Below are 14,576 nucleotides of genomic sequence, written 5' to 3'. Positions count from 1 at the left end.
CTTCATTTCTTCTTGGGACTTACTTAAGTTGTTGATTTTTTCATCTGTTTCTTCTAGCTTCTTGCATAAGTAGTTGAGTTTTTCATCTGTTTCTTCTTGCTTCTTGAACATCTGGTGCATGTACTCTAGGAACCTTATTCTGAATTCTTTTTCCGTCATGTTGCATATCTCTGTCTCACTTAGCTGCTTTTCTGGCGAGTCCTCCTTTTCTTTCCTTTGGGGGTTTCTTTGCCTACCCATGTTTGATCTCGCTGACATATGTAGATGTTGAGATGTTCAGTGGCTGCTCCCTGGGTGGCAGGGGCTCCTTGGGTTGTGGTTGCTGCTCAGACGGTTGCGGTAGCAGCTGCTTTCCAGTTGGCAGCAGCTCCTCTGGTGGGTGTTGTTCACAGCTGTGTTGGCTCTTCTGGCTGGTCGGGGGAGGCTTCACGGACAGCTGCTGTTCCACAGACAGAGGGTGTGGTGATCAGGAGGCTGTGGTGATCAGGAGGCTGCGGTGATCAGGGGGCTGCTGTTGCTTGGATCTGCTGCGTTGATTTAAAGGCACAAAATACAACAGAGCAAGGCACAACGTACCAGGCACTGAACACAAGTATATTCACAATATTAATAACCCCAAATAAAGGTGACCACCCGAATTAAGAGAATTAGGGGATAAGGGAGAAAGAAGAGAAGAAGATAAAAGAGAGAACAGAAAAGAAAAATAAGAAAAAAACAAACAAAAAAGGAGTGCAAAAATAGAATTGGGAAAGAAGAGGGGGGAAAAAAAGAGAGCGAAAAAAGAGAATGAAGTAGAAGCGGGGAAGAGACTATTGGTATGAGGAGCAAACTCCAATAGAACTGCCACTAATCTCAACAAATTCCAGCAACAGATCCCTGGAGATGAATGCAAACTACAAACCACCAATAATATCCAGAGGGGTAAGGGAAAACAGAAGCACAAAAATAACCGGGGTGGGGTGGGGGAGGGAAGGGAAAAACCAGCAGAAAAAAAAAAAAAAGAAAAAGAAAAAGAAAAAGAAAAACAACCTCACAACCAGTCCTAAAAAAGAAGAAAAAACACAAAACAAAACAAACAAACAAACAAAAAAAAGCCCAATATATTCAACAATCAAGAAAACAATAGAAAGATAAGAGAGAAAAAAATGTTTGGAAAGTGAAGAAGGATAAAGAATAGGTGTATAAGGATTTAGAGCAGTAGATTGGAAATAGGATATATAAGTAGGGTGGAATTAGACAGGGGGTAAAAAGAGGGAATTGGGAAAGTCTGGAGCAGGAATAGGGTAAGAGAAACAGGACACCAAAAGGGGAAAAGTAAGGAAGAGGGTTTTAGCAAAGAGGTGAAATTGAGATAGGGAAAATTAATGCTAAAGAAACGATGAAAATAGAATGGAGAACACTAATCCCAAAAGAAAATAAAGAGAAAATAAAATGGCACTTTAAAAAATGGTAAAATGGTAGCAGTAATAATACTGGTTAAAAATAAAAATGTGGTAATTGAAAGGGTAAAATCAGGTGATGGAAAAAGAAGAAAAAGAGAAAAAAAATTGGTTTCTTAGTAAAAAGGTGAAAAAATTAAAAAGAAAAAGAAAAAGAAAAAATTTGCAGTAGTGATGGTCTTTCGGTTCTTCTACTCTTCAGCCTGGTTCGCCTTAGTCCTGCCAGGTATTTAGGAGAGTGTTGAATTTGCCTGCATTACACTGTTCCTCCGTGTTGTAAATCACAGTCCTGATTTTAAAGCAGGCCGTATTTGTGATCCAGTCTGCCTTAATTTGTATTCCCCTAAGAGTCAGTTTGTGGCTCAGCCTCTGGGTGGCAGTGTTTTTGGGTTGGCCTCTGAGGCTATACAGCTTCTCTATCCTTTTTTAATCCTTACCCTGCTCTGTGTTGTTGGTGGGACTGAAAATCCCTCTATAGGCCAGACCCTGGTAACTCCCAGGGACTAATCAGCTTGTTTTAATCCTTTATCTCATACAGGGTGGAATCTGGGTGTGGCTGTGCTCCTTGCCTGGGGGGCTGGGGGGAGGAATTCCACCCTCTGGAGGAATGGCTGCCCCAGTCCTGGGCCCAGGGGGGTCTCAGCACTCAATTCGCTGCCACCTCCTCCGGCTCCCCCTCTTTCCTCAGCCTCTCCCCAGATTCCCCTCGTCTGCACCTTCACCCTCTCTTCAGCACAGGTGAGTGTCTGTATCCGAACTGTCCTATGAGCAGGGTTCAGTGAAAACAAAGAAACAGACAAACGCAGGCCGGCCGCGGAAACGCTCCTCTCTTACCGGTCTGGGAAACGCTCCTCTCTTACCAGCACTGCATGGTCTGGGAAACGCTCCTCTCTTATGGGCACTGCATGGTCTGATCAGTTCCTCAGGATGCCCCCTTTAGTCTCAGTTCTCCGCAATCACAAAATCCAAATCTCAAATCTCCTGGCGCCAGCAAACCCGCGGAACTCCTTACCCTGGTCAGGGTCTGTGTCAGCTGAGTAAATTTGCCAATTCGGGGTGGGTGTTATTAGTTTCAGCTGCTTACTCCGTTTGCTCCGGGACAAGACCTGGGACGCGTCTGCCTATATCGCCGCCATCTTGCTTCACTTTTTCTCAAGCCACCATTGAGCAAGAAATGTGCCTACTGCAACTGAGGAACTGAATTTTAAACTTAAATTTACTTAAATTTAAATAGCCACATATTTTTAGTGGCTATCATTTTAGACAACACCGTTTTGTATAATGAATTTGAATTAGAGATAAGCTATATGCTTCTTTACATTAGTATTTTTAATGTATGTTGAAATTGAATAACATACTATGAAACTATGTTTTCTTTTATGAGATGAAACAAAATAAAGAACAATAAATACTCTGACTTCAGATTTGTTCAAATAATACTTCCCCCCATGAGATAATTTCCACCGTTGTTATTCTTTTGAAATGTATAAATAATGGAATTTTAGGTATTTTTTCCTTTCGGTTAAGAGAAGAATAACCAGTCACCTCAAGTGATAACCCTGAAAATATCATTAGAACTTGTATCAGTCATTATAATCACCCCCTTTTGTATACCCTCAATTTCTTTGCTTTCCTCTCATGCCATTTACTTGCTTGTCAAAACTACAACCCTGTGTGAATTCAGCTCTTTAGTCTGTGCCTGCCTTGGTACAGGTGAGTGTGGCTGAAGGAAAACATGTAATTACTCTGACTGATCTCACATAATTCTTGACTACATACCTCAAGTGGGCCCTTAATGTTGCAAGTTCATAGTCCAATCAATCTCTCTAGATGACATTTCACACTTGTTTTCTCTCCTCAAACCATCGTCACATCCTTTCTGACCTTCACTCTTAGATGTTGACTTGCTTTGTACTTTCCTGAGAAATATGAAATGATTAAAAGGCAATTTCCACAAACTCCCACCACTCCAGCTATCCATCTACCAGCATCTGCACCCACATACTCTGCCTCCCACATCATACTATTGATGAATTATCCGAAGTCAGCCTCCTACCTGTGCACTAGATGCCATCTCTTCACACACCTACTCAAAGACATATCTACCAATTCTCCTTTTTTCTTCCATATCATAATTTCTTTTGCTCTGTATTATCTATTAGCATACAACATAATTAATTTTCATATCTTAAAAAAACAATTGTTAATATTGCTACCACTGCAACTAAATGCCACAGAAAAGTTTTCTGTACTACCTGCCTCCAATTCCTCTCCTCCAATTCTCTCTTAAACCTACTCAAATAAGTCTTTTGCTTCCATCCCTTCACTAAAATTACATGAAGGCTATCAAATATCTCTACAATGCAAAAGGTCATGGTCAACCTCAGTCTGCATGTTATTTAGACTATTAATCATCAGCATTTGGCAGAGCTGATAACTCTTTGATATACTTTCTTTGTTTGGATCCAAAACACCACACTCTTGATTTTCTTTGTACCTTACCACACTCTGGTTTTCACTCCTTCCCAGTCTTCTTTTCCGGTTTCTTCTCTTCTCATTGATTTCTTTATGTTGAAGTGATGCAGGACTCAGTCCTTTGTCATATCCTGTCCCCTATCTATACTCATTCTCTTGGTACTATCTTCCAATTTTATAGCTTTACATCTTCTCCCAAATTTATATTTCACCTTGAACTTGAGAGTTCTTTATCCAAATGCCTATTATGTGTCTCCTCTTGGGTGTCTTTTAGATATATAAAACTTAACATGTCCTAAAGTTTGAAGTGAATTGTGGATTATCTTATTTCTGAACACATCTTTGTATTTCTATGAGAAAAGTCAATATAACGCTTCCTGAAGGAAATAAGAAACTGATCTTCTCTTAAATTCTGTTCCATCAGCACCTTCCCATCTTGATAGGACTAGCTTCACATTTACAGTTGATCAAGCCAAACATTTTACTATTTTTTCTTATACCCGATTTCTAGTCTGCCGGAAAATGCTTTTGGCATTGCCTTCGATATCTATCCAGAATGAAACAATTTCCTGCTATTATGACTGCTACCACTGCATTTCAGGCTGCCATCATAATACTTTTGGATCACTGAAATAGCCTCTTAACTGGTCTTGTTTCTACCCTTGGCCCATAGAATCTGTTCTCAACATAGTAGCCAGCGTGACTGCAAGTTAGATCATACTACTCCTTTCCTCAAAACCCTGCACAAGTTCCTCATTTCACTGAGAATAAAAGCCAAGTACTTACGATGGTTTATTGAACCTACACAATCTGTCCTCCCTTTACCTCTCAGGAGTCATCCCCTACCACTTTCTTCCTTGCTTACTCCTCTCCAACTCCATTGGCCTGCTTGCTCCTCATTCTTTAAACCCCATAGCCACTCTGCTGCCTTAAGACTGTCCCACTGGCTGTTCTTTCTGTGTGAATATCCCCCAGTTATTGTCATGGACAACTCCCTGACTCCCGAAAGTTTTTCTTAGATGACACTTTATCACTGATCCTGCCTGACCACGGTATTTATAATAGCTTCTCCCTCCTCTAAACACCCACCCTGTACCTCAACCCCTGCCCCTTACTCTGCTGTAAATTTTCACTTTTCCATAGCTTTTAATCCATCAACACATGGTAGAATTAATTAATTTATTTGTTTATTGTTTGCCTTCCCTATTAGAATGTAAGCTCCACAGGCCTGATTTGTCCACTGGTTGAATAGTGGTGGGGCCTAGTACCTGACACAAATTGACTCTAAATAAGAATTTATTGTTTGAATTAATAGATTGTATAATTCGAGTAGTCAAATATCTGCTCAACAATTGATTTGTTTTAAAACATCAAAATATGTGTGTTTCTGGACAAAAATATTTTCTGTATTATTTCTCAGAATATTCATTGATATTATTCATATACACTTCTCTTTTCAAACACATTTCCCCCCCCTTACTACAAAGGAACACTTCCTGAGGGAAGGGCTCTTTAGACTGGCAAATATTCTTCATAGTTTATCATTGCCTTATTGGTGTATAGCCTTTTCCATTGTAAAACAATGAGTTAACTTATCTAGTAAAGGATACTTCCACAGAAGACTGAATAATATCACTTGCTTTCTGAGACTATGGAAGCTAAAAAATGTTTTCCTAGGTGGTTGAGGGTCACTTTTTTTTTTTTTTTTTTAATTGATTTTAGAAGGAGATAGGTGAGAGAGAGAGAGAGAGAGAGAGAAAGAGAAATCAATTCATTGTTCCATTTATCTATGCATCCATTGGTTGATTCTTGCATGTGCCCTGACTGGGGCTCTAACATGCAGCCTTGGCACATCAGGAAGATACTCCAACCAACTGAGTCATTTGGTCAGGGCTGAGTGTTACTCTTAAAGCCCTTGACTAACGTATGCTAATTATTTACCAGTAAAGGCATTTCCTTTATTAGTTGACAGGAATCCTTTCTTTTATCTTTTCACTTCAGTTCATTGTATCTATTCATGTTTCCGGGAAATTGTAAAAATATTAAGCAACAAACTTTCCTATATTTTGTGCATTTCAGAACCTATTTTTCTCATGTTTTAACCCTGTACTATTTTATCTAAATGTCAATTGTACATCAGATCCTTTGATAATTTACTTCACACTAAACATAAAGAACATGTTTACATGATTTTGGAATGGCAGTCATGTAAACATTTTAATTAAACCACTTAGCATATTTTTTACAATTCTTTAGGCACTTTTGAATATATTAGTGTGCTCTAAAATCACCAATAGATAGGATTTTTATGATTTTCAAAAATCTCTGTCACTGGTAAAAGTAGGTAGAAGAGACCTATGGGAAAATAGCACTTGAATAAACCTCAGTTAATTTGTCATTGGCTCAATAGTCTTGGATCTCTATATGAGTAAGAAAAGACCATATAATAAATCATTCTTTTTTTTTTAAATATATTTTATTGATTTTTTACAGAGAGGAAGGGAGAGAGATAGAGAGTTAGAAACATCGATGAGAGAGAAACATCGATCAGCTGCCTCCTGCACACCCCCCACTGGGGATGTGCCCGCAACCCAGGTACATGCCCTTGACCGGAATCGAACCTGGGACCTTTCAGTCCGCAGGCCGACGCTCTATCCACTGAGCCAAACCGGTTTCGGCTAAATCATTCTTAGAATAGGAAGATATCCAGAATCAAAGAGGAAAATAGTTTAAAAATAGCTAATGATAATAGTTAATGTTTATTGAACAGTTGAACTATGCCAGGCATACTAATACCATATTAACACCACCTCATCCCAACCTACCCTGGCCCTGGTCTCTCTGTCCCTTTTTCTAACTTCAGAGCTTTATCTCTACCTGACATTATAGGTTAATTATTTGTCTTCACTAATAGAATGCTTTTTCTCGCTCACCTTTGCATCTCTAGTATCCATAACCATAAATACACTCACTAGGTACTCAATAACTATTACATGAAAGAATGAATAAATGCCCAAACCCACTTAATTCTCACGGGCACATTAATGGGTGTAAAGCTTTAGGAAACTAGATAACTTGCTGGAGGTTCTGCAGCAAATAAGTAATGATGTCTGGGTCTTAGCTATTCTGCAGATTGTCTCAAGGGAAACAAATTATTATTATTGGTTTTGGTATTTATAACTAGCACCTGATATTTAAAAAATAAAACACTTCCAACAGGAGAAGAGGAAGACTCCTGCTGTGCCAAATGGAACAGCAGCTCATGGGGAAGCAGAGCCCCACGGAGGACATAGTGGACCTGAACTCCAGCGAACAGGAAGGTTAGTGAGAGGCACCTGTGTGGGACTTCGAAGACCAAATGACATACCGTTCTTGCGTGTTAGGAATTGCTGCTTTGAGATCTCATTTTTAAAAATACTTTGAATGCGAATTCTTGGGGGAAGGGGAGGGGGGTAAAAATGCCAATTAATTTTATTTCTCTGTAGTTACCAATGATTGCCATTACTATTAAGTCAGAACAGTGTTTGCATCATTCCATTTTAACTTACCCAGTCTTTCATTTTGCTGTGTATAAAATGCATTCGCAGATTCTTAGAATGAATAAGAAAACTGTCAGTTGCCCCTTCCAAAACAACCCGTTGAAAGCTTCAAGTTTAAGACAGCAATAAAAATAAACACCAAGAGCACAGTCCTGTAGACTCTATCTCATTACATGCAAGTAGGATGTATATAATAGCATTTTTTACTTTTACAGTCGTAATTTGAAAGAGCTATATGATTTATTTTTCTAATCACACATTTTTGACGAGATGAAAGCTTCAATTTATTTCTTAAAATGGTTCTTTATGGTTTTTTGACAGCTTGTCTGTCTCCAAGCAATGTGTGAGCAGAAAATCAGAAACCCTTGGGTGGGTCTCTCTTCAGAGAATATGTGCACACAGCCTCCATTAGAATTGAAGGCCATTGCAAAGGCTTTGCAGGATTGGTGCTGCCTTCCCCTCAAGGCCATTTCCAGAACGGCTTTCACTGTGTTTTCTAAGCTGACTTTCCAGTTTCTAAAACTCTGTGCATTTTAATTCTCCTCTGTTCTTTCCCTTGATCTCTGTTTGTCTCTGAGGAAATGTCCTTTAATGTCTTCCTCAGGCTCCATACCTAATTTGAGATGGTTCAAACAATTTTTTCCTTTTCCCTTTACTAGAAGCATTGTTACTCCTTCTGTTTGCTTTCATATTTTCAAATGCTGCCTTTTTATTTTTGGTGGTTATATTTTTCTCTCTCTCAGGTATAACGTGCCACAAAGCTTAGACTTTTTTCAAAGTTCACTTTTCCTTACTGCTTCCTAAATCCTCCCAGGTCACCCATATCCGGTGTCTTCGCTTCTCCAGAGTTCTTCCACAGATTCTGTTGCTGACATGGCTTGAAGTATCCATTACTCATCTGCTCGCCTGGAGTTGCTGGTGTCCATCTGGGCTGCTCTTGCACTGTTCTCTGTAATGACCTCCCACTTCTGGATTTAGATTTTTGCTGCTAAAAGCACATTTATTACACAGTAATATAAGAGCTATGTAGACTAATGTATGCTCTAATAAGTACAATGGTCTAATAGAAAGTACTATCAAACCTATAAATATTAACTACTAATTAATATTTCATAACCACCTCAAACTCTTTTGGGGGGTTAGGTGGGATATAAATTATAAATAAATGAATAGACTAATAAATTAAATCTACTTTGAATTGTGACTTTGACAAGTTAACAGATTATTCAGAAATGACCCCCCCCCCAAATAAAAATAATATGTATTTGTTTTACAAAACACAGGTAGAGGAACTTAAAATGATTTTTGTGTGTTTGAACTTCACAGGTTCTCTGCAAGAGTTTCTGAGTTTCAAATGTCCTTTTTATTTCCAATTTAAAATTTACTCTCTCAACTTCTACTACTTCATATCCCTTTGATGGAAGTAATCACTGGGAAAACATAGTGATTCTATCACTCACATAATAGTGATAAAGTTACTAATATGTTACTATTGGGTCAGATCAAGGAAATTAAAAACAATACTCAAAATTTTCAGTTATACTGAAAATGTACATTTTTAAAGGCAAAGTAACTTTATTTCTCAAGCGCACAGTCATTTTTGAGGTTATTATTAGATTACAAATTAATATTTCTATTTAGAAAATAAATAATAAAAGTTTAATATTTTCCCATAATTTAAATGTATTCAGCATACTGGCAGTATATTGGAACGTAATAGGTATTTTTTTAAACTTTATGTAGGAACTTAACCATAGTCTTATTAATTTTATTTTTAAAATATATTTTATTGATTTTTTACAGAGAAGAAGGGAGAGGGATAGAGAGTTAGAAACATCGATGAGAGAGAAACATCTATCAGCTGCCTCCTGCACGCCCCCCATTGGGAATGTACCCGCAACCAAGGTACATGCCCTTGACTGGAATCGAACCTGGGAACCTTCAGTCCACAGGCCGACGCTCTATCCACTGAGCCAAACCGGTTAGGGCAGTCTTATTAATTTTAATATGGTATCTTTATTCCATGGAGCACAAAGAAGTTTCAGTAGTCAAGTGTTAAGTCTACATGTGATTACTAAATGTTCAAAAAATGAGAATATCTGCTCATTAGTATTCTAATTCCTAATAGATCAAAAACATTCAGTCTTCAAATTTTAGGCAGCATATTACAATTTAATACTGTCTCTCTCCACCCTCCAAGGCTCTTTCAAGTGTTTAGTTTGGCTTTGAATATATTTTAAAAAATGAATTTATACCAAGTAAGGTTATTACTGTCTTGTGAATGACAGAAATTGAAATATATTTAGGCAATAATGGGTTCAACTTTATGGTTATAAGGTCCTCCTCCTAGTTGCCTTTGCCTAACATTGAAAACGACTGTGGAAGCTATCTGTCTCATTCAAAGGCCATTTAGATGCCTGCCTGGAACAACATCTGGGGAAGGTGTTATGTGTGTTTGGCAGAGAGAGTAGCTAACTAGTTTACCCTCCCTCTGGCATTTTCTGCTAGCTAAACAAAATGCAAACAATCAAAAAATACTGCCAACAATTGCAAGTAGCAGCCCTGAGATTAAGAGTAGGTTTATGTAGAAATGGCAGAGAAATTTTGGAGCAATTCTAAATCTCATTATTTGAAATTGAACTGATGAACAACTCTGACCTTGTTTGAGAGAACCTGTTTTTTGTTGTTGTTGTTTATTTATTGATCATTGATATAATATTTGGCTAGGCATTGAGGAAACAGTGGTACAAAGCCATCCCTGTAGATCAGTGGTTCTCAACCTGTGGGTCGCTAACCTGTGGGTCGCGACCCCTTTGGGGGTTGAACGACTCTTTCACAGCCTAAGACCATCGGAAAACACATATATAATTACATATTGTTTTTGTGATTAATCACTATGCTTTAATTATGTTCAATTTGTAACAATGAAAATACATCCTACATATCAGATATTTACATTATGATTCATAACAGTAGCAAAATTACAGTTATGAAGTAGCAACGAAAATAATTTTATGGTTGGGGTCACCACAACATGAGGAACTGTATTAAAGGGCCGCGGCATTAGGAAGGTTGAGAACCACTGCTGTAGATCATGATAATGCAATGTAGCAGGTTCATGTTGGGTCTCATCTCAGCTGATGGAAAACCTATACTGGGACCTGGCAGCAAAGCTAATGGCATTTTGCTTTGTATGTCTTTTATATTTGGATTTCACTGTTGTGTCTCCCCCCCTGTCTTAGGATTTTTGGGGGACTTATTTTAGATATCAAAAGAAAAGCTCCATACTTCTGGAGTGACTTCAGAGATGCTTTCAGCCTGCAGTGCTTAGCATCTTTTCTGTTTCTCTACTGCGCGTGTATGTCTCCTGTCATCACATTTGGAGGACTGCTGGGAGAAGCCACTGAAGGTCGTATAGTACGTATTATGCTTTTCTCTGAGCTTTCAAATTAATCCATTTTTAAGATTCCCAGCTAGATAAGTGAGCGTTTAATTTTGGATTCCTTTTTGAGTAGATATTTGATGTTTGGTCTGACAGATAACTTCATATGAATTTCCTGGATGGTAGTGGAACTGGTAATCTGGGAGTGGGAATATCTCAAAACAGTTACTTCTGAGTCTTACACAAGCTTCTGATCTCATCTTTGGCCTCCATCCTAGGCTAGTTTTAGGCTGAGGTTCTTCCCTCACAAGAGATCCATTACCATGTATATAAGCCATGCTTCTGTCCATTCACATATCACAAAGTATGTAAACTTTTAGTGAGCAAAAGAAAAGCAAGGTAAGGAAGGTGGAGAAGACACATCCCTATTCACTACCATTTATTTTTGGCCGACTGCCTGCATCGTTTTTTATTCTCCTATCCACACCTTGCCCCAGGTTGCTAGGATTTTCATTGCAAAGGAAAAATACTATGCCCTTGTAGTTTAAACATTTCTCCCCAGTTATAGTGGGTACCTGTATAGCTTAGATAATGAAATAATTTATATCTCTACACAGAGTGCAATTGAATCTCTCTTTGGAGCATCCATGACTGGAATAGCCTACTCTCTCTTTGGTGGACAGCCTCTTACCATATTAGGCAGTACAGGACCAGTGTTGGTGTTTGAAAAGATTTTATTTAAATTTTGCAAGTAAGTGTTATATACATTTGGCTCTTAGCCCCTTTCTATTTCTCTACTGTATGTATTCTTTTCCCAACAGCACGTTGGAGGTCTGCTGGGAGAGGTGGAAGTGGCTGATTTGATTCAGTGTGCCATTTTTGCCTCCCCATGAAAATAAAGGAAAGCAAAAAGATCTGTGTATAATATTTTGTGATGTTTGTAAAAAATTATATTCAGTTTTCAACCCTGAGAGCCGCTGTTAGTTTTATCCCCTTAGTGTTACCTTTAGACAAAGTCTTGAGTTTGGATACTCATGGGATGTGAAGCTATTTACTTTCACTTCATGAGTTGGCCTTATTTCCATCTGTTTAAAATGGTGGCAAGCTGGAAAATGACATTCTTTCTGCTATTCCTTGTCTCCTCCTAGAGAATATGAGCTGTCATACCTCTCTCTCAGAGCCAGTATTGGACTTTGGACTGCAACACTATGCATCATACTTGTGGCCACTGATGCAAGCTCCCTTGTTTGCTATATCACCCGGTTTACCGAAGAAGCTTTTGCTTCTCTTATTTGCATCATTTTCATTTATGAAGCCCTAGAGAAGTTGTTTGAACTCAGTGAAGCATATCCAATCAACATGCATAATGATTTGGAACTGCTAACACAATACTCGTAAGTACCATTTCCCTTGTTGGCTGTGAGACTTTCCTCTTAACAAATATTGCTATTGTTATAAGAAGTATGAGGAACTTACTCAGCAGATAGAGTGCCTTAAATTGATTCATGACCTAAATCCTGCACTCTCAAAGTGGAACAGGATTTTAAAAGTCATCTAATGAGCCACTCATCAGATACTTATGTTCACAATATAACAACTCTAACTAGAGTATTTTTTTTGGAGTTTTATTTGTCAGGAATTCCCTATTAAGTAGATAGTGAACCAAGGCCAATTTTGCTATATAGGCATTTTGTTTTTACAAAATATATATGATTTTTGTTTTTCTTTAGAGCCTTTTCAATTTGCTATAATTCAAAGGAAACTGAAAATATAAGATTTCAGATTTAGAGCAATATGGTGAAAGAGATTCTATTGGGTCTATAAAAAGATAAACAAAGATCACTGAATTGATATATAATATTGCTTTGGCAACTTATGACATTTATGATAGAAGTGCTCAGATATTGCCTTTTGAAGTTAATATACAGTTTTGGGTTAAAAATGGTATTGGACCTATTGATCTTTCTAGTTTTAGTAGGCCAGTAGTTTAGAATTTCTCTGAGGCTGTGTTTATATACTGTATATCAGTGGTTCTCAACCTTCCTAATGCCGCGACCCTTTAATACAGTTCTTCATGTTGTAGTGACCCCAATTTCATTGTTACAGATTGAACATAACTAAAGCATAGTGATTAATCACAAAACAATATGTAATTATATATGTGTTTTCCGATGGTCTTAGGTGACCCCTGTGAAAGAGTCGTTCAACCCCAAAGGGGTCGTGACCCACAGGTTGAGAACCGCTGCTGTATATGGACATTATATTTGCCCTTTCTTTTATTTAATTTGAATATTTTTGTTGTATTTGTGTGTACATTTTTATATAGCAAGCATTTGAAGCAATATGTTTTTATGGGGCAGTTATATCCTCTGCATCAACCACCAGTGCTCTTACTAACTGCTTAGATATGGCCTCAAATGTTTTGAAGATTTATTACCTTTTTTGTTATTAGAATAATTTTAAATTGTTGAAATTAGACTAAAATAGTGCAATGTATAATTTTGTAAAGAAAGATGTAGTGATAGGGCTAAAAATAACATGATTTTTATTTTATTTATTAATTTTTAATTAGAATTTATATTCAATACTTTGTATTAGCTTCAGCTTTACAGTACAGTGGTTAGACAATCATTTACTTTACAAAGTAATTCCCTCAATATTTCAAGTACCTACCTGGCACCATATGTAGTTGTTAGAATATTATTGACTATATTCCCCATGCTGTACTTGACATCCTGTGACATTTTTGTAATTATTAATTTTTACTTCTTAATCCCTTTACCTTTTCACCCAGACCCCAACCCTCATTGTCTCTGGCACTATCAGTCTGTTTCCCATATCTATGAGTGTGTTTATATTTTGTTTTTTCATTTATTTTGTTCTTTAGATTTCACATATAAGTGAAATTATATGGTATTTGTCTTTCTCTGTCTGACTTACTTTACTTAGCATAATACCCTATAGTCCATCCATGCTGTCGCAAAAGGTAAGATTTCATTATTCTTTATGTCCAAGTGATATTCCATTGTATATATGTACCACCACTTTTTTTATCCATGTATTTATTGATGGGCACTTGTGTAGTTTTCATATTTTGGCTATTGAAAATAATGCTGCAATGAACATATGGGTGCATATATGCTTTTGAATTCGTGTTTGGGGTTGCTTCGGATAAATTCCCAGAAGTGGAATTGCTGAGTCATAAGGCAGTGCAATTTTTAATTTTTTGAGGAACCTCCATACTGTTTTCCACAGTGGCTGCACCAATCTGCATTCCCACTGACAGTGCACAAGGGTTCCCTTTCCTCTACATTCTCAGCAACACTTTTTGTTGATTTATTGATGATAACCATTCTGAGAAGTATGAGGTGATATCTCATCATGGTTTTAATTTGCATTTCTTTGATGATTAGTGACATTGAGCATCTTTTCATATGTCTATTGGCCATTTGTATAGACACTTTGGAGAAGTGTCTATTCAGATCTGCTGCCCATTTTTTAATTGAAGTGTTTGGTTTTTTTTTTTTTTTTTGCTGTTGAGTTGTATGTGTTCTTTATAAATTTTGGATATTAACCCCTTATTGGATATATCATTGGTGAATATCTTCCCTTGTTCAACAGGTTGTCTTTTTTTATGGTTTTCTTTGCTGTGCAAAACCTCTTTAGTTTGATGTACCCCCATTTGTTTTTTTCTTGTGTTTCCCTTGCCTGAGGAGATATATCAGAAAAAATATTGCTAGA

The 14,576-nt window shown here is 37.5% G+C and overlaps 1 protein-coding gene across 7 annotated transcripts in view; it reads left to right on the top strand.

The window, feature by feature from the left end:
• The window catches only part of SLC4A10 (solute carrier family 4 member 10), a 228,564-nt gene that overhangs the window by 147,429 nt on the left and 66,559 nt on the right, over positions 1–14,576 (top strand). For all 7 annotated transcript variants that reach the window (XM_070422867.1, XM_070422869.1, XM_070422871.1 and 4 more), the window contains 4 exons: positions 7,134–7,234; positions 10,696–10,870; positions 11,453–11,586; positions 11,984–12,229. In XM_070422867.1, coding sequence (XP_070278968.1) covers positions 7,134–7,234; positions 10,696–10,870; positions 11,453–11,586; positions 11,984–12,229 — 656 coding nt within the window. The remainder of the gene's footprint in view (positions 1–7,133; positions 7,235–10,695; positions 10,871–11,452; positions 11,587–11,983; positions 12,230–14,576) is intronic.

The sequence above is a fragment of the Myotis yumanensis genome, unplaced genomic scaffold (genome assembly GCF_028538775.1).
Source record: "Myotis yumanensis isolate MYYU_CA2020_CCGP unplaced genomic scaffold, mMyoYum1.0.hap1 SCAF_8, whole genome shotgun sequence".
Lineage (NCBI taxonomy): Eukaryota > Metazoa > Chordata > Mammalia > Chiroptera > Vespertilionidae > Myotis > Myotis yumanensis.
Note: the sequence above shows the minus strand (reverse complement) of the source record. Positions and strands in the feature narration are given on the sequence as shown.